Source organism: Drosophila subpulchrella, chromosome 3R (genome assembly GCF_014743375.2).
Source record: "Drosophila subpulchrella strain 33 F10 #4 breed RU33 chromosome 3R, RU_Dsub_v1.1 Primary Assembly, whole genome shotgun sequence".
Classification (NCBI taxonomy): Eukaryota; Metazoa; Arthropoda; class Insecta; order Diptera; family Drosophilidae; genus Drosophila; species Drosophila subpulchrella.
Genome location: NC_050609.1, coordinates 2,368,672 through 2,392,252, shown reverse-complemented (window position 1 = coordinate 2,392,252; position 23,581 = coordinate 2,368,672). Strand labels below are relative to the sequence as shown.

General features: G+C 42.4%; 6 protein-coding genes across 10 annotated transcripts; 3 read left to right on the top strand and 3 right to left on the bottom strand.

The window, feature by feature from the left end:
• Positions 1-1,607: 1,607 nt before the first annotated feature.
• LOC119563523 (protein kinase C and casein kinase substrate in neurons protein 1) lies at positions 1,608-8,441 on the bottom strand. 3 transcript variants are annotated; one of them, XM_037876992.1, is made up of 10 exons: positions 8,344-8,441; positions 6,501-6,607; positions 5,913-6,022; positions 3,938-4,275; positions 3,202-3,428; positions 3,018-3,138; positions 2,844-2,954; positions 2,576-2,790; positions 2,274-2,431; positions 1,608-2,180 (listed from the first exon to the last, which is right to left on the bottom strand). In XM_037876992.1, exons 2-10 carry the CDS (start codon positions 6,602-6,604, stop codon positions 2,074-2,076), a joined length of 1,491 nt encoding a protein of 496 aa, XP_037732920.1. In that variant the 5' UTR covers positions 6,605-6,607; positions 8,344-8,441; the 3' UTR covers positions 1,608-2,073. The 3 variants fall into 3 exon arrangements, with proteins under 3 accessions (XP_037732920.1, XP_037732921.1, XP_037732919.1); XM_037876993.1 differs by lacking the exon at positions 8,344-8,441 and having other exon boundaries at positions 6,501-6,624; XM_037876991.1 differs by lacking the exon at positions 8,344-8,441 and having other exon boundaries at positions 2,576-2,787.
• A 426-nt stretch (positions 8,442-8,867) lies between these two features.
• Positions 8,868-10,300, bottom strand: LOC119563526 (zinc finger HIT domain-containing protein 2). Its single transcript, XM_037876995.1, has 2 exons — positions 10,187-10,300; positions 8,868-10,128 (listed from the first exon to the last, which is right to left on the bottom strand). Exons 1-2 carry the CDS (start codon positions 10,213-10,215, stop codon positions 8,973-8,975), a joined length of 1,185 nt encoding a protein of 394 aa, XP_037732923.1. The 5' UTR covers positions 10,216-10,300; the 3' UTR covers positions 8,868-8,972.
• A 461-nt stretch (positions 10,301-10,761) lies between these two features.
• Positions 10,762-17,187, top strand: LOC119563524 (adenylosuccinate synthetase). Its single transcript, XM_037876994.1, has 5 exons — positions 10,762-11,059; positions 13,515-13,617; positions 15,540-15,819; positions 15,888-16,248; positions 16,311-17,187. Exons 1-5 carry the CDS (start codon positions 10,895-10,897, stop codon positions 16,737-16,739), a joined length of 1,338 nt encoding a protein of 445 aa, XP_037732922.1. The 5' UTR covers positions 10,762-10,894; the 3' UTR covers positions 16,740-17,187.
• A 411-nt stretch (positions 17,188-17,598) lies between these two features.
• LOC119563354 (calmodulin-like protein 4) lies at positions 17,599-18,557 on the top strand. Its single transcript, XM_037876704.1, has 4 exons — positions 17,599-17,727; positions 17,871-17,901; positions 17,966-18,030; positions 18,087-18,557. Exons 1-4 carry the CDS (start codon positions 17,725-17,727, stop codon positions 18,435-18,437), a joined length of 450 nt encoding a protein of 149 aa, XP_037732632.1. The 5' UTR covers positions 17,599-17,724; the 3' UTR covers positions 18,438-18,557.
• On the bottom strand, positions 18,552-19,806 carry LOC119563355 (40S ribosomal protein S20). Its single transcript, XM_037876705.1, has 4 exons — positions 19,664-19,806; positions 19,360-19,515; positions 19,047-19,136; positions 18,552-18,735 (listed from the first exon to the last, which is right to left on the bottom strand). The coding sequence occupies exons 1-4, from the start codon at positions 19,664-19,666 to the stop codon at positions 18,622-18,624; spliced, it is 363 nt and encodes a 120-aa protein (XP_037732633.1). The 5' UTR covers positions 19,667-19,806; the 3' UTR covers positions 18,552-18,621.
• Positions 19,807-20,643: 837 nt separating this feature from the next.
• LOC119563176 (transcription factor SPT20 homolog) lies at positions 20,644-23,544 on the top strand. 3 transcript variants are annotated; one of them, XM_037876448.1, is made up of 5 exons: positions 20,644-20,912; positions 20,978-21,088; positions 21,151-21,383; positions 21,898-22,046; positions 23,193-23,544. In XM_037876448.1, the coding sequence occupies exons 1-5, from the start codon at positions 20,664-20,666 to the stop codon at positions 23,396-23,398; spliced, it is 948 nt and encodes a 315-aa protein (XP_037732376.1). In that variant the 5' UTR covers positions 20,644-20,663; the 3' UTR covers positions 23,399-23,544. The 3 variants fall into 3 exon arrangements, with proteins under 3 accessions (XP_037732376.1, XP_037732373.1, XP_037732375.1); XM_037876445.1 differs by lacking the exon at positions 23,193-23,544 and adding an exon at positions 22,253-23,053 and having other exon boundaries at positions 20,646-20,912; XM_037876447.1 differs by lacking the exon at positions 23,193-23,544 and adding an exon at positions 22,253-23,053 and having other exon boundaries at positions 20,647-20,912; positions 20,981-21,088.
• The last annotated feature ends 37 nt before the right edge of the window (positions 23,545-23,581 follow it).

Genomic DNA, 23,581 nt, shown 5'->3' with positions numbered 1-23,581 from the left:
AGCGGGTCTTTAAACGCAATGATTCTCCACATAAGATTACAAAAAACACAAATTCGTTATGCTGTCACTGCATACAAGGTAAAAAGTATATATTGTTCACAATTAGGCACGATCATCACCAAAGACATTGTTAGGAAAAAAGCTTTTAAGTTGATATTGCAAAATTAATCGTAATTGTTAGGAAATTTTACAAATTTTAAATGGCCTCCCATCACTGAAGCTATTTACTGCGATGTAGTTGCTGAACTGCACCACGTTATCTTGAATTATGTTTTTTACTTCTTACATATGTTTTTCTAGTAAACAGCGTTTTGGATAATTTAAAAACTACAACTTTTTATGCTTTATTGATTTAAAGTGCAAATGCAATCTTGCATTTTTTCCACGTTTTTCAGATAGCCAATGTTCTCGGCAACTTCCGAAAAGAGCGCAACGACAAGTCAATACGGATTGCCAGGTAATTGAAATGTTGTAAATTGCTGAGCTGTAGCAAAAACGAATAAATGAAGGTGAATTCACACTGCATACGGCATTGTAATAATTTTATTATTATTTGCTTACCAAGTTATTATACAAGTATCAAAATAATAGGCCCGAAATCAAATTCATCTAATAATATTTTAATAATATATTCTCATTGTACTTTTCAATTATTTTAGATAAACTAACCAGACGACCATTTATCTACAACAATAAACAATAAACCAGAACTAAAGGAAATTCTATGGGGCAGAGTAAAGTGTAGGCGAATGTATGATTAAGATGGCAAATTAAAGTATAGTATAACAAGAATTAAAAACTAATTAAGGCACACAGCATCATGGCTTAATTTAGTTGACTCTAGGTAGTTTTTGAAGAAAAATAATTTTACCAGCATGCTGGGAAAGTTTAATTGATTGAAGGATAAGTATCATAAGGTTTATTCCAGTTAGGCCAGAAAGAGCGAATCTTAAAAATATTCGATAATTTATGAAGCAGGTGATACGCAATTCGTATCAAATGATCAAGTTGCAATCTTTTAATAAATTATATTTACTTATATTCTCTTAAAAGAGTAACATAACTATTAAAATTCAATCAAAGTCAGTTAGATCGGTAAACTTTAAAAAATTGAAATTGGGTCAAGCTAGCTTTGTGACCCCTAACTGTGACACTCCCTCTTTATACTTTAATCTTTAATTTCCAACCCTAAAAGCATACCACGAATTTCAAGTATAATGTTTATATATCGGGCAGAATCTGAAAAGTTAATGAAAACAAAATTATTGACTACTAAAAAATGTATCATAAAAATAATAATATGTATAATATAAGAAATAAAAAAATCTTAATTTCACCCAAATAAAACTTTAAGACTCAGGTTTTGTTTGTTTTATTTCAATAATTTAAGTCATTTTAAAATGTACATGTACAGTATACATAATCCAATACGTATGTATACACAAAACTTCATAAATAATAAAATGTTCAAGAAACGCATTACAAATGCTATATTGTAAATATGCCAAAGATTACGCTGCGCCTCCCATTTGACCACAAAAAAGGTTTACGGCACAGAGAGGGAGTAAAATTGCGGCCGCATCGTGACAAAAAATACATAATTTCAGTTTCAGTTTGTTATACATAGCATAAATTACATAATACATTTAATTTGTAATGCCATTTCATACATTGACGATTACACTTATTGTTCTGTTGACGACTTTTCGCTAAGTTTTCTATTACATATCTGTATCTGCATGATCGAATCGGCCATCTAACGGCCGCATTGCTACTGTTGGTGAGTTGATTGGTAGGTTGGTTGGTTGATCGGTATCGCCGGTATCGGTGCATCCATTGCTCGAAAGGAGATTTAATGCCCAATCCCTCAGATGCCGCACTATCGGAATACCCATAGTGCGAGCGATTGCTCATAACAATTTCTAATACATATGTATGGTAATATTTTCATCAACGACTCATTTACTGTATACGCAATCCGTAATGCGTCTCTAACCTCGCTGTAATGCTACATATACGTATCTGCATGTATATATATCTGCTTAACGACTTCCACTATTCCGCCTCGCCGGCTTACGCGGTCTCCACATAGTTGGCCGGATACAGGCCGACGCGCCCATTCATGCGTCCCTTGCACCAGCCTTGTTCGTCTTCATCTTCGAGCTTCTCGAAAACATCACCTGAAAATGAGCCGGGTGAAAAGGGTGAATAAAAGCGGTGAGCGGTGACCAAAGACCAGTGGAGATTATCATATGGAGGGCTTCCACACACACCTTGTTTGAATGTGAGCTCATCACTTTCAGCGCCCTCGTAATCATACAGCGCTTTGACCGGCACGCCCGGCTCACCGTTGTCCACCAGCACGTTGTCGCCCTCGTCCCACTCCTCCTCCTCGTCGAATGGATTTGCATCGACTTTGCCGTTGCCGTTGCTGTGTATACAAATTGAAATCAATTAGTTCAATGAAAATGAGCGCATTCAACGCGACGTGTCTCTGGGCCAGCCGGCAATCCAGCCAGCCAGCCAGCGAGCAATCCGAGTGTAATTCAAAACAATACAAACTGTTTCAACTTACGTTACGCTCGAATTGCGATTGGATGCCGCTGATGCCGCCGTGGCCGCTGCTGCTGTTGCCGTCGCAGTCCCGGCAATTGCCGCCGACGTTTTGGCTTCCGATGTGGTGGCTGAGGATTGCGTGGTCGCTATTTCGCTCTTCACACTTTGTCTGCTGCTGACACTGCTCAAGGTGCTGGTGTTCTTCTTCAGGCTGTTCGTCGAGGGGTATTCCTGCTAAAGAACTGGCTCAGTCTGATTTTAATTACTCGGTAGTCAACTCGGCTTACGTGCACATCCTCGGCCACAGGTCGCTGATTGATGAGCGTGATGGGTGCTGCTGGCAGTGCCTCTTTTGATTTGTTGCCCTTGGCAATGTCACGGAACTCCTCCGTGTATTCCTGTTAACAAGGCGGAAGTTCCATTAGCGGCTGAGCTTTGCCTCAGTATAACAGCAAACTCACCACAAATGAGGGCCAGTTCATGGCCATGTTGATGCCGTGATTGTTCGACCACCATTTAAGGTCTTTCTGCTGGTCTGCATTGTTGATCGTGTGGGAAAACTCCTCGTAGATTTGGGGCAGGCTGTAAGACAGAAAGGGTATGATATCATTTGTAGTTTAAAATCGTATCGATATTAATTCGCACCTTTGCACTTTGGTGAGGTCAAGACAGGAGTGCACGTTGAACAGGATTTCTTTGAAGAACTGCAACCGCGTCTTCTCGAAGGTTTGGCACTTATCAAACACGGATGTCATGTCCTCAATGTACACCGAATTGTATTTGGTGATTTCGGCAATCGCCTGCTCGTACTTCTCGCGACACTTTTGCACTTGATCTTTGGTCTTTTGCACTCGATCGTGCATTTTCTTCACCTGTTTAAAGAAAAATAGAAACGATTTAGAAATAGTTTGAAATATTATATAATTAATTAAAATTAAGATTTAATCATAAAAGATTTTTCGAAAATGGTTGATATTAAATATTTCAGAAAACATGCCTTTTTTGAATCATCTTTTATTTGATCATTAAAGTCTCTTTTTGAAATATGTATTTGTTAGAGCCTCGTAAGAAACAATGTTGATTATAAACTCATAAATAAAATCGAATGCTTATTCACTTTCTCTTGACGAGTACAGTGTTTTGGAATTTAGACTCATACATACATGAAGCAAACGAAAATAAAAATCCAACCAATGTAATTATGTTTTTGCAATCTTAAACAAATCCTTCAACTTGCTATATGTAAATAAAAAATGAACCTCCTCAACTAAGTAAGGTACGAATTTATTTTCCTAATATAAATTCAAATTGATGATGGAAAACCTCCAGCCATAATGCAAAACACATATGTTTCTTTCTTGATCTTTTGGAAGTTTCTTACCTGATCCGGCGACAATGAGCTGTCGGCGTTGGCATTGCGCTCCTGGTTGGTGGCACTGCGTTCCGTCTTGCAGGCCGAGTGGTAGTCCGCCTTGGCCTTCTCCACCTTGGCCAGTAGCTTGGCCCAGGGCTTCTGGGCCTTCTTGAACAGATCCTCCAGGTCCTTGCGCTCCTTGATCTGCATGAGCGTGTGGTGGTAGTTCTCCTTCTGCCACGTCTTTATCTGGCTGTTGACATCGTTGCACAGGTTGTCCTTGATCTTCATGTGAACGTCGGAGATGCGCTCCGACTCGGTCAGCACGCCCTTCCAGGCTGCCTCCGTGGTTCCGTATTCCGGCCCTGAAACAAATCAAGCATGGGTTATATATCTTTTATAGCGATTCTCAATTAACAACAGATTACAAGCGTGTCGCCAAGTCGAGTTGCCTGCCGCTGACGTCATCGTAGGCCCCTCGTTCACCTGGTTTATCTAATCAGCCGCAGCCGCAAGATATATATGTAGCTATAGCTATAGGTATGGCAAATATAATATGTTCGAAAGAATGAGCGCGCTTGTATGGGTGCTGCGATCGAGGAATATCGCACATTTTTGGCATTTTTTATTGGGCGCTATAGCACACCGCAATCAAATTGATATGATGCTCGTCTTATAATTGGCAGTGCACGGAACTCGTTTGCTTAACGAACGACTCACTATTCCCAATTCCCCCTGCCAAGACACACAGACAATGATATATAGAAATTGAGACGCTTAGCACAGAAATAACTCGTTCTATTTTCCCCGTCGCATTGATTTTTGAAACCATTTCAAGCGACGCTTTGGTGCCGGTTTGCTTTGCTGCCGGGCAATGGGCCACTGGCCAGCGCTTCTGCCTCCCAGTCTACGTATCTGTGGCTGCGAGTCTATCTATCTGTATATCTGTATTCGTACATCTGTATCTTTGGCCAGACGCAGCTAGGCAAATTCCGCACAAATACGCTGGCCAGCTAAGAAAATACAAAGAGAACTCGGAGGCGGAGGAAGTGGTAGTCGCTTTTGCAATTGCCCATTGCTGGTTACTGTGAAAGTGGACACTGAGAATTCCGTGCAGAGGCGGTCACAGAAAATAGCAGCAATAGAAACAGCAGCAGCAGCAATGAGGCAAAGCGGTTTCCAACTTTGCAAGCGCTGTACTCGATTTCATTTCACGAAGAAGCGCGCACACTGTGCCGGACATCCGACAAAAATGGTCAGAGACCCAATTCCATAAATAAGGAATAGGAATGGACTATTGCTGTGGGCCCTAACAGCCATTTGGCGCCAGCCAAACCAAGAAAAACAATCCCAAGTAGTTCAAAAGTAGGTTTCTTATCATAAATTGGTCGGGTGGTAGGTTTAATATGACCTTAAATTTTTAATAAGATTTAATAACTGAAAGAAATTCTACGATTTTTTTGTAAGTTCTGAGGTATCTACCAAACCAAAGGTATCTAGCAAACCGTAAGAATATCGTATTGTTTGTTCGGATCTATTTTATGTTTTCTTAATTATCTCTTTCCGCACATCCTCTGCCAAATTGTATTTTAGTATAGAACAAAGTGTGCGTTTAAGCAAATGTTTATATTAGTTAATCTAAACACTTTGCTCTGGCTGCTCATTAACATATTTTAGTAAATTGGACCGGTAGCTTTGAACCACAGTGCGAATCTTTTGCTGAGTACCACCGACAAAAACGAGGTAACGAAAAAGGTAAAAAAAAAAAACCATTAATAGCTTAAGCCACTTATCGCACAACGGCAACAACAATGCTCAGAATGATGTACAGAATGTAGAAAATAAGAACAGCCAGTGGGCCAAATAAGTGGTGGGAATTCAGCGTGAGCGGGTCACTTGATGCTCCACTGGGCTCAAAGCTCGTGAATGAATGTGTTAACAAATAGCAGGCTTACATGACAGATGTTGCCTCATGACCACCGCCCACCCGCTACTCACTCACCTTTCTCAATGAGTTCACCCCATTTCTTTGACCAGGTGCGCAAACTTTTCGCATATCCCTTCTCGATTTCGGCACGCTCCTGAATCAGTTGCTGTAGGTCATTGCAGAGTCTGCGGGCGAAATGAGACAAAAATCATAATAATGCAAACCGGTTTGGATTTGGGTTTGGGTTCGAGTTCCGATGGATTCGGCTGGCAATGACCCAAAGGTCCAAGTCTTAATGCACAGAGAAAAACTATAAGTTCAGTCATTTACTAAAAATAACATTTCCTATTTAGTATCCAAGTGTAAGCAATACAATTTAACTTAAAAACGTATCTCAAAAACAAATGATATAAATAGAGTACTAATACCAATCATGCTGTTATAAATGGTCCCTTTTATTTCCTATTCTCTTCACACACAATTTGATGAAATTTCATGACCTACTGAATACATAGAAATGTTAAATTCAATCAATTGGTATTCAACAAACGTTAATAAAACAAACAAAATGCCATAAATAATGATATGACGAAATTGGGATGACATAAGTGACGTTGGGTTTTTTCTCTGTGCATTAAGACTCCCTGGGGACTATCCACTCACTTGTATCCATCCTCAATGCGCTTGGTGGTGCGTTTATAGTTTCCGGGCTCCCAGAAGGATTCGCTTCCAGCCTGCAGGAGCTGATCATCGCTGTGGTGGGACATTTCCTGTGGGTTCCAATCGATATTAATCAATCACACACACGCCGGGCTTAAGCGCAATAATCATAAAATATGAGTTTTGGTTACGTAAATAGACGCTGCCGCCATAAACAACATCCACACAGCAGCAGTAACAGCAACAACAAAAAGGCTCTTTGTTTATAAGCAAACTTGTATTTTCGTAGTGTTTATCTTGGGCCAACAAATCGTTTGTTAAACATTATACTATACCCACACGAAAAAGTAAATTAATTGTTTGCCTAATTTGTTTCGATTAAGGAATTCCTGGACATTGGTGCAACAGTTAGAACTTTTATTATTGGAGCTTTATCAACGACCCTATTTCTTGATGGCTTTGCCGAGTGTCCCCATTGATAAAGATTGGACTTATCACCCCTGACTCATTGTGAAACTTAAGGAATGTGTAGTGCACACAGAGAAACACATTGATTTGGATATCATATTAAAATAAATCAATAAAGCATGTTTTATATCCCACATCATCATATTGTATTCATTCTATTCTTTAATAAACACACTCGGTATACTATTTATAACATTTAAATTTTCTTTCTGTGTGCGTTAATGTTTTCTGCTTTCCAGAGGGAAAGTTGGTTATCTTATCAAAGGAGTTACAATTTTATTATTTTAAAGATTTATCAATATCAAATTGAAATGAACAAAAACTGTCTGTTATCTGTTCCTTAAATTGTCAAATTAGTTATCGTGCCCTATCAGTTTTGATTTCTGTGTAGATATTATTTTTGTACTTTCCGGTGGGAAAACTGGGTCTTATCAGGGGAGTTTCCCTGCATCAGCTGTTTGTAAACAATGCAGTCGGTTTAAGTTCCACGCACACACCCGCATAACCGTATAACGGTTATGTTATCAGCAGACATTGACCGGTTATATGTTTTATACATACATATGTACATAATAATAGTAGCTGGTGTTTAATCACCTCCACACAAAAACTCTCTGCAATTGATGACGAGTATGGAATCTTGAATCTCTTGGGTTGACTTGATTTGGGCGTCATCGGCATATACGATGCGCTTACGGGTTTTCCTCATCATCGGCTATAAATAATAAATGTAAAATCGCGGCTCTTTGCGATTTTCGTGATTCGTGAGTGTGGAAATGGCCAACAGAAAGTTTACAAACAGGTTGACGCATACTTCGCATATTTGTGGAGATAGATAAGCAACTTTACGGCTCACACAGACACACACTCACGCACACCACCTGAGCTAACACGTCGCACACTTGAGCGATAAGAACCCCCTCCCCCTACGCAATTCATCCCACCTCTACGAAACTCGTTTATCTTTGAGATTGAACTTGTCTCTCTGGCCCGTTTGACTGTAAATATTTGCATCGTTTTCCAGCACACCTTACATAAGGTTTTAGGGTGCTGCTACGATTAAAATGGTTCGCTTTGCACTAATTTTTAGCAGGCGAAGCGTACGAAGAGCACTTGCTGGCCGATTGGATTTTGTTGTTGCCAGACGCACACCGACACGCACACAAGCACACACTCTCGGGGCGCACTCACACACACACACACACACACTGGGAAGCGAAATTCCGCTACACCCAAACGCGTTTACACGAAATGTTCTAAATTGCGATCGCTTTTGTTGTTGTTGCTGCTGCAGCTGCACTGCATTTTGAATCGCTGTCAAATAGTGCCCGTAGTTGTCTTTTTTGACAGGTAATTCCGAAGTAGAGCGACCACCTACCAAATAACAAAATAGCGTAAAAAAGCACTACAACTCGAGTGTGTGTCTGGAATCGCCAAAAACTAAAAAAACTATGTGCGGTGTGACCGTGCCTTGGCCGTTGGAGTATACCAAGCGGGGAGGAGAAAAATACTCTTCTTAAAAATACCACAAATATACCAGGATTAAATTTAAATTTAAGTTAATTTTTTAAAGTGCATATGTATTAAACGTTTTCTATTTGACTTAAAGTAACATACAAAAGGTTAAGACCACAGAAAACAATTTGTAGAGGGAAGAAAAAATTTGATTTTAATATTTGGGTGACCATTTTTTGAAAACGTTCACTGTATAGGTTGGGGTGGGGCAAAACCCACCAAATTTATACATTTAAAAAACCATTTAAAATGTTGCATTATTTTGATAAACATTGAAAATGTTTTATTTAATCGATAAATTTCATTACTTTTTGAGCAGTTGTCAAATATTTAAATAACAATACTTCCAAAATTTGTCTTACTACTTACAAGTATGTGCAGAAAAGGCTGCAGTAAAAGGTCGAAGATCCCTTCCATTTTTGAGGCCAAAAAAAAACCGGGAGAAGAAACACAAGCGTATGGAATTTGAAAATTTATATTCTGACGGAAATCTCAAATGACCTCTTCCCGCGCCACATACGACAGCATGAACTCGATCTTTCGGACCAACTGGGCCAGTTTTGTGCGATCCAGCTCCACACTTCCGCTGGCCAGGGCAAATAGTTTCTGGAACTCGGCTTCCTGGGGATTCTTCCGCCGGCTCATTGCCTTTGTCTGCTGTAGAAGGTGGAGTACATCGCTGAGGGCAGCTAATTTGTGATCCTTCGTAGCCATCAACGCGCGGGCATCCTGCTGCAGTTGCTCCCGGCTTTCTACGAGGAAATTCGCGCCTGCTCCTGCACTTCCCACGGCTGCCGCTCCCGCAGGACCATTGCCCGTTGTGATGGCTTCCATCTCGACGGAAACAATGGCGTCCTCGGCATCTTCGAAGTTGGTGCCGTACTTTAAGGTAGCGCTGAGATTCACAAGATGGGCCACCGCTTCGCTGGCATTGGTTCTCTGTTCGCCGCCAAAAAAGCGAGCCACACAGGCGTAGGCGCTCAGGATGTTCCACAAATTGAAGTGCAGGCACGGCGACGGAGTCTTTTTACAAATGTCCGAAAACTTGGCGATATTCCCGTATATTTCGGGCGCAGAGCTCTGTTTCTTGGCAGCCTCTTCAGGAGTGGGAATCACCACAATCTTGGAGTTCTTCGGCTTGATCCACCAAGGCTTGTAGTCCGGCATGAGCTTCATGATGTCACCGTTCGTAATTAGTTTCTGGAACTCCTCTTGCTCCTCCGTGGTTAGCCGGCTCCAAACCTCATCTGCATCGTTGATATCGACGCCCTTTAGTCGTGCAGCAATGTCTTCTTCGACGTCTTCAAGTAGATCTTCCTCTCCGGGAATCTCCTCTTCCCCGTCGTCTTCTTCTGCCTCTCCTTCATCGCCACCGTCCGAATCCAAAGGATTTTCCAACCCATCATTATCAAAATCCTGGGGACAGAAGCCATTGTCCGTTTCCCGCATCCTTTTCAATATGTCGTATATTTTCCTCACGTCCTCCTGGCTTTCCTGCGTCACCGTGGCTCCGGACAGTTCGTCCTGAATGCAAGATTTGTAGAATTCCTCGGAGCATTTGAGGTGCTCCTTGGATTTGTAGCATCCCACACTGCAGTACAGGGCATTACACTTGGGGCAGGTGTACTTAAAGGGCACTTCCCGACAGCTGTTAGAGATTAAATTTTTTAGATGGTTATTCTGTATAACAGTGCTTAGTTACTTACAAGTGACACTTTTCTTCGGCTTCCGACATGGTCAAATAAAATAAACAAAATAATGCGGTCGGAAACAGCTGATCGCTGAAGTATGACCATCATTTTGTAGTGTTACCTTAAAATCTCAAAAGAGCGTTCACTCTAAAAAACGGTTTTTTGAATATGATTTCTGTGATAGTTTCCGTTAAATCAATATATTTTTGTACATTCGAAATTTATTTATTATATTCATATGTGATCAATATTATACAATATCGATGTACTTTCCACCATTAATTGTTTGTGGCATTATAAGATATACAACTTGTTCAACTGAAAAATAAATATATTTTTAAAAAACTTAATAGTTTTGAGCTTCTTAAAGCAAATCTGATACCTAAAAAGAGAATATGACATCTAGTCCGCTTAAAACAAAATACTGATTACAAATATCACTTGAAATTGCTTAAATAAGACCGTATGATGTCCACCCACGCAACGCGTTTAGTGTTACCCTCGCGACGGCTCGCGGCAAATCCCCCGCGCAGTAGGACCGTGTGTCCGCGCCAGACCGCCCTCTGTTTGTTTTATAGCCAAATGCTGGTGCAGCGCAGCCAGCAGAGTATAATCACAACGTGTTCGCGGACGACCTGACCGAGACTTCGACTTCCGAGATCCGTGTTCCGTGCTCCGATCCGATTCTATCCGATCTGATCCGTTCTGTACCGCTCCGGGGAAATGTCAGCCACCAACGGCACGCACTACGAGCAGCTGCACCAGGGCCGCACCAAGATGTACAAGTCCAAGGTGGACGTCGTCCTGGGCGCCCAGTGGGGCGACGAGGGCAAGGGCAAAGTGGTGGACATGCTGGCCTCCGATGTGGACATCGTGTGCAGGTGTCAGGTGAGAACGGGGCATAACCGAGAGGGGGGAAAATCAAAAAGTCTGCTCCGAACTGGCACTGATAACGGGCGGTATCCTTGCCCAAGGACAACCCACCCAGCCACCCAGCATCTGCGTATTTCACCAGATGAGCCACCTTTTTCCAACCACACACTATCGCTCTTTTCGGCCGCCGCCGCCGCCGCCGCATGCTTTCCCATTTGTATTTATCAATTCTTCCATCCCGCCATGTGGCTGCGTCTGTGTGCGTCCGTGTCCGTCCGTGGGCCTGTTTGTCCAAGTGTTCGTGCGGAGCGCGCATGTGTGCGCCTATCTCCACCTCCCCTTCCCACTTCCACTGGTGTTCCCCTGTGTTGGTGTGTATGCCGCAGTGCTGCCCCCACAGCGGGTTTCACGCCGCATCTGGCTTGTTTCGGAGGTCAGGAATTAGCCAGATGCAGCAGGTGTCGTAAGCCAAGATCAGGCTGATATGAAGTTCCACATAAAAAGTTCTCAGTTAATTAGTTTCACTGAAAGATATATGTAAATAAATAGGGGGCTAACTCAGAAATTGAGTAATTGATTTTTTTTTATCAGTAGAGATAGCACTGCGTTTGATCGACAAAATTAACTTATATTATATTGTAAATTAGAAAACTTCTGAACGTAACGCTTTTATATTGATTTCGATTATTCGTATTTCTAGGAGTTTAACTTAGTTTAAAAGACTGATTTCCTTAGCTTAATTGGGGTTAAGCTCCATCATTTATAGTTTTCTGATTATCAGGGATCTTTTTTAATGATTTTTTTTTACTTTCATGCTAATCCTTTTAATAAACATATATCGAGAGCATTAACAATTCTGGATTATAATATGCAATCAAAAACCCACATTTTAATAGCAAACTGATATCTAATCTCGAAGTCAAAAAATTTTAAAGAAATTTTGGTAAAGGAAACCTTGATTTTGAAACGCAACTCAACCAAACCTCCCTTAAAAAATAAAAATCAAGTGTGTTTTACGATTTTGAAAAGCCAAATGATTGATTACTGTATCCGTTCCTAAAAGTTCAAAATCAACAATGAACCAAATATGTTTTCGCCTTCTGATTGAACCTTTAGTTTTCTAGGAAAATGGTCATTCAATTCTATCTTTCCTAAAACAGCTTCGTCCGGTCAATATTCCCATTGTCCTACATCCAAAATCCAGCTTAGGATGTTTAGCTACTTCTGCCAACAGCACTATTTTTCCGTCAGCAAGTCTGCCAACAATGCTGGCGCAGCAAAATTCGTCACTTGTGATTCGCCATCTCTTTTCCACCTCACTCGCCGTCTCTTTCGCGGCTGACGTTAATTCCTATCCCCGTCCCTCTTGCACACATCTGTATTGCTCGCTCGGCGAACCGCCAAAGTTTACATAACCGCCAACATCATTCACCAGAAACTTGGTTCTACTTTGTCGTAGAACCTCTGGAAATGCATCCTAAGCAGAATTACTGACTTCCCGGCGAGCTCTATTCTTCAGAACTCCGGCAATGCAAACATCCGCGGGATTAGGGCATTGCGTGTTATTAATGGATTGTTTATGCCAAACAACTTGTTGATTTCTCAGAACCACCTACGCAGTTCAATGGACGATATGCCGCGGAGAGCAGGCTCTATTCATCAAAGTGGTTCAGCAGAATCAAAGAGGTGTTATCAGTGCCCCCTTATATAATAACATCCCCAGTTGATTATCGCACTGAGTCACACGACCGACACGCCCCTACGGTGATTCCGATTACGACAATATTATGTATTTTATAGTCTGTATCTGTAACTTTATTCTGAATTCCGCATATTGCGTCGCGAAAGGCCATGGACGGGAACTGGAACCGGGAACCCCAGATTGCGATCTCGCCATTTCCCCGTATCTTATCACAGACCCGGACTATAAGCCATAAGCCCTCTCCTTGGCACCGCGTAAACATTTTGATTATCTTGCTTTTGGTTTTTAGCAATGATTTGTGAAGGTTCCAGAATTTTCACTCTTCTTCCGCCGCTAATCGTTTTTTTTGTATTCATCTTACAGTGTATTAATATACATAGAAAACAAATTTCGTTAGATTAGCAAAATGTAGAAATTTTTTTTGTACAGTTGCCAAAATGAAAAGGAAACACACATTAAATGTTTTGAGTGCTTACGTGAATATAGTAGTAGTTATCTGTATGTGTGGAAACATTTTCGCTTATTGTCATTTGATATTATATCTGGGCACGTGGGACAAATATTCCCCGTTCGATGGGCTATGTGTTATTCAATTTGCGAAATATACCCATAATATTTATTTATTTTTCACACAAGCTTTGTTTTTCTGCTCTGCCGCCGCACAAGCGAAAGCAAAACAAATAATGCTAATTTTGTATATCAACACCTATACTTATTTTGTATATCTGGGAAATGTAGAGCTAATTTTTCAATCTTTTCTCTCCGCAGGGCGGCAATAATGCTGGACACACAGTGGTGGCTAATGGCACGGAGTTCGACTTTCATCTCCTGCCCAGTGGAGTTGTGAACGAGAAGTGCGTTTCCGTCATCGGTAAGTTGAGTACCAGGACCTGGAAAATATATAGCCAGGATCTGCAAGGATCAATGCAGTTTTGAGAAGAAAGCGAGCTAGAACTATGGTTCTATAATGATGAAAATTTGTACATGAAAGTAAGCAGGCGTCATCCCACTTTTCTTTTCTCCATTTTTAGTTTAAATTTGTTCCAATATTTTCAAGGCAGTATAGGAATATATCTTTTATATAAAAAAAACTTAGGTTGAAATGTTAGGAATTTTCGAAAATACCAAATTAGTTATGCTACTGCGTTAAAGTTTTAACACTGCAATCTTACTTATAAGCAGTAATGTGCTAGGGACTGATTTTGCCTCAGTTATCTCCCACCTAATCCATATAAATAATGTACATTTATTGAGTTTCCTTAGTATACGTTATTTCTGTTGGAAAAAATATAGAGAAGGCTTGTCAATGAAAGTAAAAAAGCGATTCCTTTCCTCTACGCCATCCCACTTTTGTTTTCTTGATTTGAAATTTTTATATATATACAGAGAATTTTCGCATACAGTATAGGTCGTAAATATACGGTCTGTTGTCGGTTTGTTTTGCTTTGAGCTTTTACTCGCTCTGTGGGAAACTGAAATTGAACGTATCGAGCAAACATATATGCATGCATCTATATTCCGAATCTATTATTCTGATATATACAAAGGCAGATGTAGGCGAGGAATTTCTGGCAAGATTTAGTGCATCATTGACATTGGCTTGCGGGTCAGTTGGTCTGTTTTTCGACTTTGGTGCACCGTATGCCCATGAAAATGAAAGGTTTTCTACATTCTATTTCTGTAGATAAGCAATTGAGATAATTAAATCAGAGCCGGGGAAAATACATATACAATGTATGTATATTACCTTTGTGTCAGCCAGTGCCAGAGTGACGTCACTGACTGTCACCGCCTGTTTGTCAATATTTTTGTAACTTTGTCAAAGTTTAATCGATGTTGCATGTAGGGTGTGCGGTCGTGGGTGACACTGTTTGTCCAGAGCAACAACCCAATCCGCACTGTCATCGTTTGTCACAAGACTAATTTATGAGATAGTCAGAACCGCACCAACCCAGCGGCGAAACCCCATAACAAGTCCCCGAGAGCTATTGCCGTTTAGATATCGTTTATGACACTCAGCCACAAACACACTCGGGCTCACATGTAACGGAAAATTATTCTAATCAGGCAATTAACTTATTATTTTTAATTTCCTAGCCGCTCGGTGCTCAATTCCAAACGACCCCGTTCGTTGAGCCGGCTCGCGTGCCTTGGCAATATGATTTCCAAATTGGATCCATGGACTCCCGTTTCGTCAACTTGCCTGTTTGTTATGCAACAATGTCTCTCCCCGATTTAGATATCAGCCTTTAAAAGCGGCTTAATCTTACGATTTTCTTAACGGTTCTTATGTGACATTAAAGTCAAACAAAGAACGCCTTATCTTGATTACTTTTTATAGGGACTCTTAAAGAAAGTCCAAGTATTGAAGACTAATTCTAGGTGATTAGTCAAGACTGTTATAAAAGCTTTTAAACACAACCCAGAGATATTCTTAGGAACTTGAGAACTCGATCGTAGAATTGTTTTAGTTTTTATGGGTCTTAGGTAAAAAATACAAAGGATCTGTAAAAACAACATTTTAGTTTCTTTCCTTTCTTAAAAAGTATATTATATATACTTGCCTGCCATTTAAAGTTTACCAATTACCGAAACGAGTTCTCGGCAATTGCAGAGGCCATTACGGAACCCAATTTCGGAACCCCTTACGTAAATCACACTGCCGTTGCAATCACATGACACACAACTGCAGTTCGTTGGTTATTTATTGCTCATTTAATGCCACTGCTCTGCGGATGGGGAAATCCCCCAAATTAAGAACGCATACTAAAACTTTTGGCTTGACATTTACAGGCAATGGCGTCGTCATCCACCTGCCCTCGCTTTTCGACGAGGTGCTGAAGAACGAGGCCAAGGGGCTGCAGCTTCCGGAGAACCGGCTGATCATCTCGGACCGTGCCCACCTAGTGTTCGACTTCCACCAGCATGTCGATGGCATGCAGGAGGCCGAGAAGGGCGGCAAGTCGCTCGGTACCACCAAGAAGGGCATCGGTCCGGCCTACTCCAGCAAGGCCACTCGCAACGGCATCCGAGTGGGCGAACTGCTCGGTGACTTCAACCTGTTTAGCGACAAGTGAGAGGAGTTGTGCCCGGGGAACTCGGGGAACCCAGATTTTAACCGCCCTCTTTGACCCCCATTAGGTTCAAGTCTATTGTTGCCACGCACGTGCGCCTGTTCCCATCGATTAATGTGGACGTGGAGGCGGAGCTTGCCCGCTACAAGGACTACGCGGATAAGGTGCGTCCCTATGTCAAGGACACCATTTGCTTCCTGCACACCGCCCTGCGCAACGGCAAGACGATCCTGGTCGAGGGCGCCAACGCGGCCATGCTGGACATTGACTTCGGCACGTACCCGTATGTGACGAGCAGCAACTGCAGCATTGGCGGAGTTCTCACGGGTCTGGGTCTGCCCCCGCAGACGATTGGCGAGGTGATTGGCGTGGTCAAGGCCTATACGACGCGAGTGGGCGATGGACCCTTCCCCACCGAGCAGCTGAATGTGAGTGGAAACTTGGTTAATTGTTTGCATAACGTTGCTTATAATATACTCTTATTATCCAGGAAATTGGCGACTTGCTGCAGACGCGAGGCTTCGAGATCGGAGTCACTACCAAGCGAAAGCGCCGCTGCGGCTGGCTGGACATACCGCTGCTGAAGTACACGTCGCTGGTCAACGGCTACACTTGCATCTGTCTGACCAAGCTGGACATTCTCGACACGCTGCCGGAGATCAAGGTGGCCGTGGGCTACAAGAAGCCCAGTGGCGAGAAGCTCGACCACTTCCCAGGCACCATTGCCGAACTGGGAAGCATTGAGGTGGAGTACGCCGTGCTGCCAGGCTGGCAGACATCCACCGAGCACATACGCAACTTCAAGGAGCTGCCGGAGAATGCCCAGAGCTATGTCCGGTTCCTGGAGAGCGAGCTGAGCGTTCCCGTACGCTGGGTGGGCGTCGGAAAGGGCCGCGAGTCCATCATCAACGTGCATTAACCAGCCAGCAAGTGTGCCGACGTACTTATGCCTACGATTTTGTGTATATGAGACGGAACGCTTTAGAGCCCATTAGCCAGAAACGGCCCATAAACTATCCAACCACAACTACAGACCTAACCCACAAATACAACTAATATTTCGACTATCTACAACATTTGGACACAAAATATTAGCCTATTGCTTCTTTAAGTTATATTTCTTAGATTTGATGTTCACAAAATCATTTGAAGCGGCGCCGTCCGGGGCTCGCACGCATATATATACTATCACTTCTTGTTTGATGAGGACGTACTTAGTTTTTAAGATCATCAGGTGCAGTTTCAGATTTTTTGTATGCAAAGGGAAGCAGATATTTTTTATTGTACAATAACTAAATGATGTTGTTTTAATATTTAAATACAACAGTGTGCTCTGACTTGTGTAATTGTGTCGCAAGGTAAATACATTTTAAAGTCTAAAATTGTGTTTTATTTCGGATGGAAAGTGGTTATTAAATCGTTAAGAAATGGATATATGACGGGTAGTAAAGTTGGTTGAAGCTGATAGTATAATTTAGTCAAGCCTCCAGCTTTGAGAGAAATGGTTCTTAATATACCTTGAAATGTAATAAAGTTTAGTTTCCACCGTCACTGGTCTTTATTAACCAGCCCATTAAAAATCTGGAACATTAATATTATTGGCCTTTACCTACTAGCCCGTTCAAAACCGTGAAAGTTTGTAATGGAGAATTAGGATTTCGCTTGAATAAAATCGGATAACCATATTTAAAAAGTTTTTTTTTGAATTTGGGAGTGTCCCGCCAATTACTATTGCTGAATATGTGGTATTTAATTTGAAGCATAACTGGTCTCACTGATTTCTGGTCACACTGACTGCTACCTGTTTGAGTTCTACGTTTCGTTTAATTTATTTATTATCCCTTGTTTACTTTATTTATTTATTGATTTCTGTTAAGTGCAAGTGCAATAAAAGCTCCTTAGTTATGGTGAGTTATAGATAAGATCAGGCGATACATTCCAACAAGAAATGGCTTTCTTTTTTCATAACTGCACTTTCCACTTGACTGCCCTCATTAACCATTTTGTATTTATGCAACTTTCTATATAATTTTCCCAACTATTTTTCCAGGCTCGTTACTTCAAGGAACAGGATATTGATGGTAAATATGCCTACGACTCATTGATGACTTCATTCTGAAAACATTTCTTATCTTTAACCCCCAGAGTTCCGTGAATGTTTTTATCTGTTCGCCCGTTCGGGCCAAATCAACAATTTGGACGAACTAACTGTAAGTGGGCCTCTCACCCCAGAAATAAGACAATAAGAATTTCTTCATTTCCCCAGGTTATCATGCGTTCTCTGGGTCTTTCGCCGACCATTCAAGAACTGGTTTCCTACCTGAAGCAGAAGAATGGCAAAATGAGCTTCGCCGACTTCCTGGACATTATGCACCAGCACTCCAAGGTGGAGAGTTTGCCGGACGAGGTGATCGCCGCCTTCAAAGCAGCCGATCCTCAGAACAAGGGCACCATCTCCGCACGACAGCTGCGCAATCTCCTACAGAATTGGGGCGAGGGTCTGTCCATGCGCGAGGTGGACAACATCTTCCGGGAGGCCAATGTGAACAACAATAGCACGGTGCGGTATGCCGACTTTGTCAAGATCGCCTGCGCCCCAGTTCCAGATTACTATTAGACAAACGCCTAAGCAATATAAAGCATTCCATTACTCTAACATTCTATACTATTACATTCCAGTAAAGTAGTTCCCCAAAGGATTTCGCACAATAAAGCTGGCCAAATATGTTTGGGAAAAGTTCTTGGTTTTTTTATTGTACGCCAAACTCTTCGGGGTGTAAAAAAAGTGGCATCTGCCGATCTTAGTTGGCGATGGTGACCTCAACCTCTACGCCGGGCTCGATGTTGATCGAGGTGATCTTCTTGACGATCTCGGAGGGCGAGTGCAAGTCGATGATGCGCTTGTGGATTCTCATCTGGAAAAAGAAGAATATCATAAAAATTAAATACAAGAACAGATTAAAATAAGAAAGTCCATGGTACATTGGTTTTTGTTTAAGTGATATATCATTGTTAATCGGAACCGTACACACGATGCATCACTATTTGTTATATTTGTCGAATTCGGAGAGCCAAATTGTGAGGAATACCAACAAAGTGGACTATGAGAACACGTTTTTTCTGGGCAAATCATAGATACTGTAGAAGGACTGATAGAATGTCCAACCACGATATCAGATCTGCCCATTGGACAAGAATTATCCAGATGCTGTTTAGTTGAACCCACCTGGAAGCGATCCCAGGTCTTGGAACCCTCACCACAAGGAGTCTTACGGGTGGTGATGCGAAGAACCTTGGTCGGCATGCGCACGGGGCCCTGGAAAATTGAGAAATACAAGAGTTAGATAGGAGTTCTATATTGTATAGAGGGTACTGTAGCCTGAGCCATGTGATATTCCCGCACTCGTGTAATAAGCGCGGAAATAATGTCCGACTCAGGCATTTTCTCTGGCATTTATTAAAGACTAGGCTAAGCGTCTGGACGAACGCAAAGCCTCCAGGTAAATGCAAAATGATCCTTTAGTGTAAAGAATCCTCACCTTGACGCGCAGGTTCTGGTTCTTGGCACCGTTGATCAGGTCGCGGCACACATTCTCCAGCGAGCGCACGTTCCTGGAGGTCAGGGTGATGCGGATGCGGTGCACAGAGGCAGAATCGCCGCCATGGGGCTTCTCAATATCCTTGGGTGCAGCAGCCTGTGGATTTGTAGGAGGAAACATGGGTTAAGTGGGGTTAGGTTGAGCGGCGGTCACACGTGGGTGAGGTTTTGGTGGGAATTAGGGAGTATTAACCATGGCTAATTACTCACAATAGTAGAATTTGATCTAGTGACTTGTTTCCTACCATTATTTAGCAATTTCCCTGGTCGAGGTATTCAAATCTTTTTATTTTGAGCAGCGCTGAACCAGTCAATTTGCTGGTTGAAAACGAAGAGGAAGAGGAAGGGGTTGACACCTTTAAAATATATAAAAATAACAATATATCGATATTCTTAAATAAAAATACATATCGGATATTTTTAACCGATATATCGCTTATATCGCTATTGTATGAAAATATATTTTTGAAATTTGGGAACCTTAGGCGTATACGTAATTGTCAGCAAACGTAAGAGCCCTTGATATAGACCTAGCGGTGACTTCAACCATTATCACAGTGTGAACTGTTTGGCTGCATGCGCATCGTGGCGAGGAAGATTGTATTACAATTGTTTTTTATGAAATACACTAAGGGAAAAACAAAAAATAAAATTTAAAAAACTCGATATTTCCCTTAGTGTATTTTATAAAAAAACAATTTTAATGAAAATCGGTGGAAAACAGCATTGTGTAGCTGACCCCGTTTAAGGAACTCAGAATTTGTACAAAATACACGAATTTGTCATACCCTACAAAAAATATAATTAAAAAAACTCGATATTTTCCTTAGTTTAATAAACGCTGCTGAAACAAACTTGCGCTGCGTAAGAAGCTCAGGAATCTGCATGCCAAGTCCCAGTAGCCTAGCTCTTATAGTTTCCAAGATTTCTGCGTTCATCCGGACGGACATGGCTAGATCGACTCGGCTAGTGATCCTGATCAAGATTATATATACTTTATGGGGCCGAAAACGCTTCCTTCTGCCTGTTACATACTTTCCGACGAATCTAGTATACCCTTTTACTCTACGAGTAACGGGTATAAAAATAAAAGTTCGACGCATTTACTTTTGATATGTTTTTATTTCTTGATATTTATTTATTGGCCATCTGACTTTAACCATTTCGGCAGTGTGACTGTTTGGCTGTATGCGCATCGTGGCGAATGGCCGCAGTTACCTGTGCATCAGCTGTCGCCCGCAGCGAATGGCCAGCGGCGAAGAAGCAGCGATTTGTGTACGTGTGACGATTTGCGACGTGGTGATTACGAGCCGCCACCACCAGAACCGATACCGATCCCAAGCCGATCCGATCCGATCCCCGCCAGAATCCAGCACTTCCATGCAGATGCGCGTCGCCGAGTTGCCGGCAGTTCAGCTGCTGCTGCTGCCCATCCTCCTGATTGGCCTGGCGAGTGGTCAGCGCGTCGCTCCCGGCGTGAATCCACAGCACTATGTGAGCACTTAACTGGGTTAGCCCCCTCCCCCAGCCGAGTTCTAATCAATCCACTCGTATTTCAGCAGCAAGCTCCCCAGCAGGTGCCACATCACCCTCCGCCGCCGCAGCAGCTCCACCAGCCGGTGTACCAGCAACAGGTTCCCTCGGCGCCCGGAGTGCCTCCCCAGCAATATGTGAGTGGCAGACGTAAGCCCCATTTGCAGATCACTAATCCGTACTATCCCCCAATCCCCAGCAATATGAGCAGGTGCAGGTGCCCGTGCAGCAGCAGCAGCAGCAGGTTCCAGTCCAGTATCAGCAAGTTCCTGTGCAGCAGCAACAGCAGCAGCAGCAGATCCATCAGCAACCTCCGCCGCAGCAAGTGCATCAGCAGCAGCCCCAGCAGGGACATCACCAGCAGGCGGGAGGCCACCACCATGGCCAGCCTCAGCAGGTCCTGAACACTGGAAACATCCAGCAGGAGCGCGCGTAAGTGGACGTCGATCTTATCACTGCCACTGGCAATCACTCTATGGAGCTTTGGCGTAAAAGTCATAAATTAACTCCAAATGGCACCTATTTAGCTTAAAGTGATGGGAGGTATTTAGCTGTACCTCCATTCTAAGACCTAGTTTTGCTATTATGGGGACAGATGTCCATAAATTAACCAGACTGGCATACTCATAGAGTGGTGTGAAGTTTTTTTCCACCAACAGTCTTTGGAACAAATTGAAAGAGCTCCTTAAGAGGCCTCTGTACTTACACATAAACTTTCAATGAATCAGATAAATTCAATATAACAAATATTGTACTCAGTTTAATTTTGTTTGGAAGAGATTTCTACGATCGATTTCATAGAACGTTTTTAATTCTATAGTTTGGAGATAATTTATAAATCTTTTGGTAGTAGTTTTGTAGTAACAATTACTTATTCTCACTTTGAGTAACCTCAGATTACCGACATTGACTTGTTTATAATTTTCCCATTTACTCTTCCTTCCAGTCATATCCAGGAGCACATGCAGGTGCCCATCGATACGAGCAAGATGTCCGAGGCTGAGCTGCAGTTCCACTACTTCAAGATGCACGACTCGGATAACAACAACAAGCTGGACGGCTGCGAGCTGATCAAGTCGCTGATCCACTGGCACGGTAAGACAACCACTTCTACTTTATCTGGCTGGATGGTTAGATTTGCCTAGTGGTTTCTGTTTTTCGTTTTGTTTGACCCACTATTCCGTTCTACCTTCTTTGCATATGCGTAATTAAACTGGGCTGTTTCCGTTTATGGTTGTGGTCATGCTCGAATCTCATGCTAATCCATCTCGCATCCGACATAACAACTCATTGCCGCACAGAGCAAGGCAGCAAGGAGCAGCCGAACGGCGAGAAGCCGCACGTGGAGGAGAAGGTCTTCTCCGACGAGGAGTTGGTGGCCCTCATCGATCCCATCCTGCAGATGGACGACACCTCGCGCGACGGCTACATCGACTATCCGGAGTTCATCAAGGCGCAGCAAAAGGCCGCCGAGAAGCAGCAGCAGCAACAGCAGCAAGACCCACAGCAGCAGCAGCAGCAGCCGGTTCATTAGTAGTCACCCAGATCCGTTCAGTTTGCTTACATACCCATGTCCTCGTCCCGTGCTCTGTGACGTGCAACACATACTCCTGTTTTCTGCCCAAAAAAACATCCTGAAATTACGTCGACCACGTCCACGGTTTTAGCGCACTTCTTTAGATAATTTCGAATCAAATTTACTTAACATGCTCCAAGCATTCCCATCGCAGAACTATTTTGAACAAACTTATTGTCCTTCTGAGAACTTTTTCAAATATTCCCATTTTCGAATAATGATCACGAATCTCTCAAGTGGTTTGTGCAATTCCAGCCGCCTCCTTTCGTTTTGTTTCCATTGTCATACTTTTAGTTACTTTTCGATATGAACTAATTTTTAAGCGCATCTCTAGAGCAGCAAAAAACAGACTGATTGTGTAAAAGTTTGTTTTGTACAAAAAAAAAAGAAGCGAAACTATGCAACAAAAAAAACGAAGAATACCCCGTCTATGTGGAAATCTTTTAAACTGAAACCTAATATATAGACGCATGCAACTCTTTGTAAGTAAAGCCGATTTAGCGAATAAAGTCAAATCCAAATCACAGCCGGCCACATCTAATCCCTCTATCAAGTAGAACCGTAGATAAAGAAAGTAATTAGTGGTTTCGGGTGAGCTTAGTTAACCACTTAACCATGCCCCAGTGAGCCTAAGAAGTTTATAACGCCCCCCATTACCTTTCTAGTCAAAGATAGTACCGAAAAGCCAGCCGAAGGTCAGGCCGAGGGCCAGACTGAGCAGCCGGAGGAGCACAAGGCCGGATCGGTTTACACGGACAAGGCCCTGGAGGAAACCATCGACTACGTTCTGAAGTCCATGGATCTGAACAACGATGGATTTGTGGACTGGGCCGAGTACCGCAAGACTGAGGCGAATATTGGCAAGGATTAGACCAAGCCTCATCCCAAGAGAGCCATAGAACTTGACAAATTGTTGATCTTTTTATACATTTGCTTAAAATAACGATACTTTCCAATCCCCCTTTTGGAGTTTACAACTTTTGTACTTTGCCTAATAAAACAATGCTAAAAAATGCACGTATATCCCTCTTATTTAAAACTAAAGATTTTCTTG

Excerpts from the sequence above, each read along its gene's own strand:
- LOC119563523 (XM_037876992.1), bottom strand. The coding sequence starts at position 6,604 with ATGTCCCACCACAGCGATGATCAGCTCCTGCAGGCTGGAAGCGAATCC. Across the intron at positions 6,023-6,500 it reads CGCATTGAGGATGGATACAA|ACTCTGCAATGACCTACAGC; the intron begins GTGAGTGGATAG and ends TTTCGCCCGCAG. Across the intron at positions 2,432-2,575 it reads AATCGCAATTCGAGCGTAAC|CAACGGCAACGGCAAAGTCG; the intron begins GTAAGTTGAAAC and ends TTGTATACACAG.
- LOC119563526 (XM_037876995.1), bottom strand. The coding sequence starts at position 10,215 with ATGTCGGAAGCCGAAGAAAAGTGTCACTT. Across the intron at positions 10,129-10,186 it reads GCCGAAGAAAAGTGTCACTT|CTGTCGGGAAGTGCCCTTTA; the intron begins GTAAGTAACTAA and ends AATCTCTAACAG.
- LOC119563524 (XM_037876994.1), top strand. The coding sequence starts at position 10,895 with ATGTCAGCCACCAACGGCACGCACTACGAGCAGCTGCACCAGGGCCGC. Across the intron at positions 15,820-15,887 it reads TTCAACCTGTTTAGCGACAA|GTTCAAGTCTATTGTTGCCA; the intron begins GTGAGAGGAGTT and ends GACCCCCATTAG. Across the intron at positions 16,249-16,310 it reads TCCCCACCGAGCAGCTGAAT|GAAATTGGCGACTTGCTGCA; the intron begins GTGAGTGGAAAC and ends CTTATTATCCAG.
- LOC119563354 (XM_037876704.1), top strand. Across the intron at positions 17,902-17,965 it reads CAAGGAACAGGATATTGATG|AGTTCCGTGAATGTTTTTAT; the intron begins GTAAATATGCCT and ends TTTAACCCCCAG. Across the intron at positions 18,031-18,086 it reads ACAATTTGGACGAACTAACT|GTTATCATGCGTTCTCTGGG; the intron begins GTAAGTGGGCCT and ends TCATTTCCCCAG.
- LOC119563355 (XM_037876705.1), bottom strand. Across the intron at positions 19,137-19,359 it reads ACCAGAACCTGCGCGTCAAG|GGCCCCGTGCGCATGCCGAC; the intron begins GTGAGGATTCTT and ends TCAATTTTCCAG. Across the intron at positions 18,736-19,046 it reads AGACCTGGGATCGCTTCCAG|ATGAGAATCCACAAGCGCAT; the intron begins GTGGGTTCAACT and ends TTCTTTTTCCAG.
- LOC119563176 (XM_037876445.1), top strand. The coding sequence starts at position 20,664 with ATGGCCAGCGGCGAAGAAGCAGCGATTTGTGTACGTGTGACGATTTGC. Across the intron at positions 20,913-20,977 it reads GCGTGAATCCACAGCACTAT|CAGCAAGCTCCCCAGCAGGT; the intron begins GTGAGCACTTAA and ends CTCGTATTTCAG. Across the intron at positions 22,047-22,252 it reads GTCGCTGATCCACTGGCACG|AGCAAGGCAGCAAGGAGCAG; the intron begins GTAAGACAACCA and ends ATTGCCGCACAG.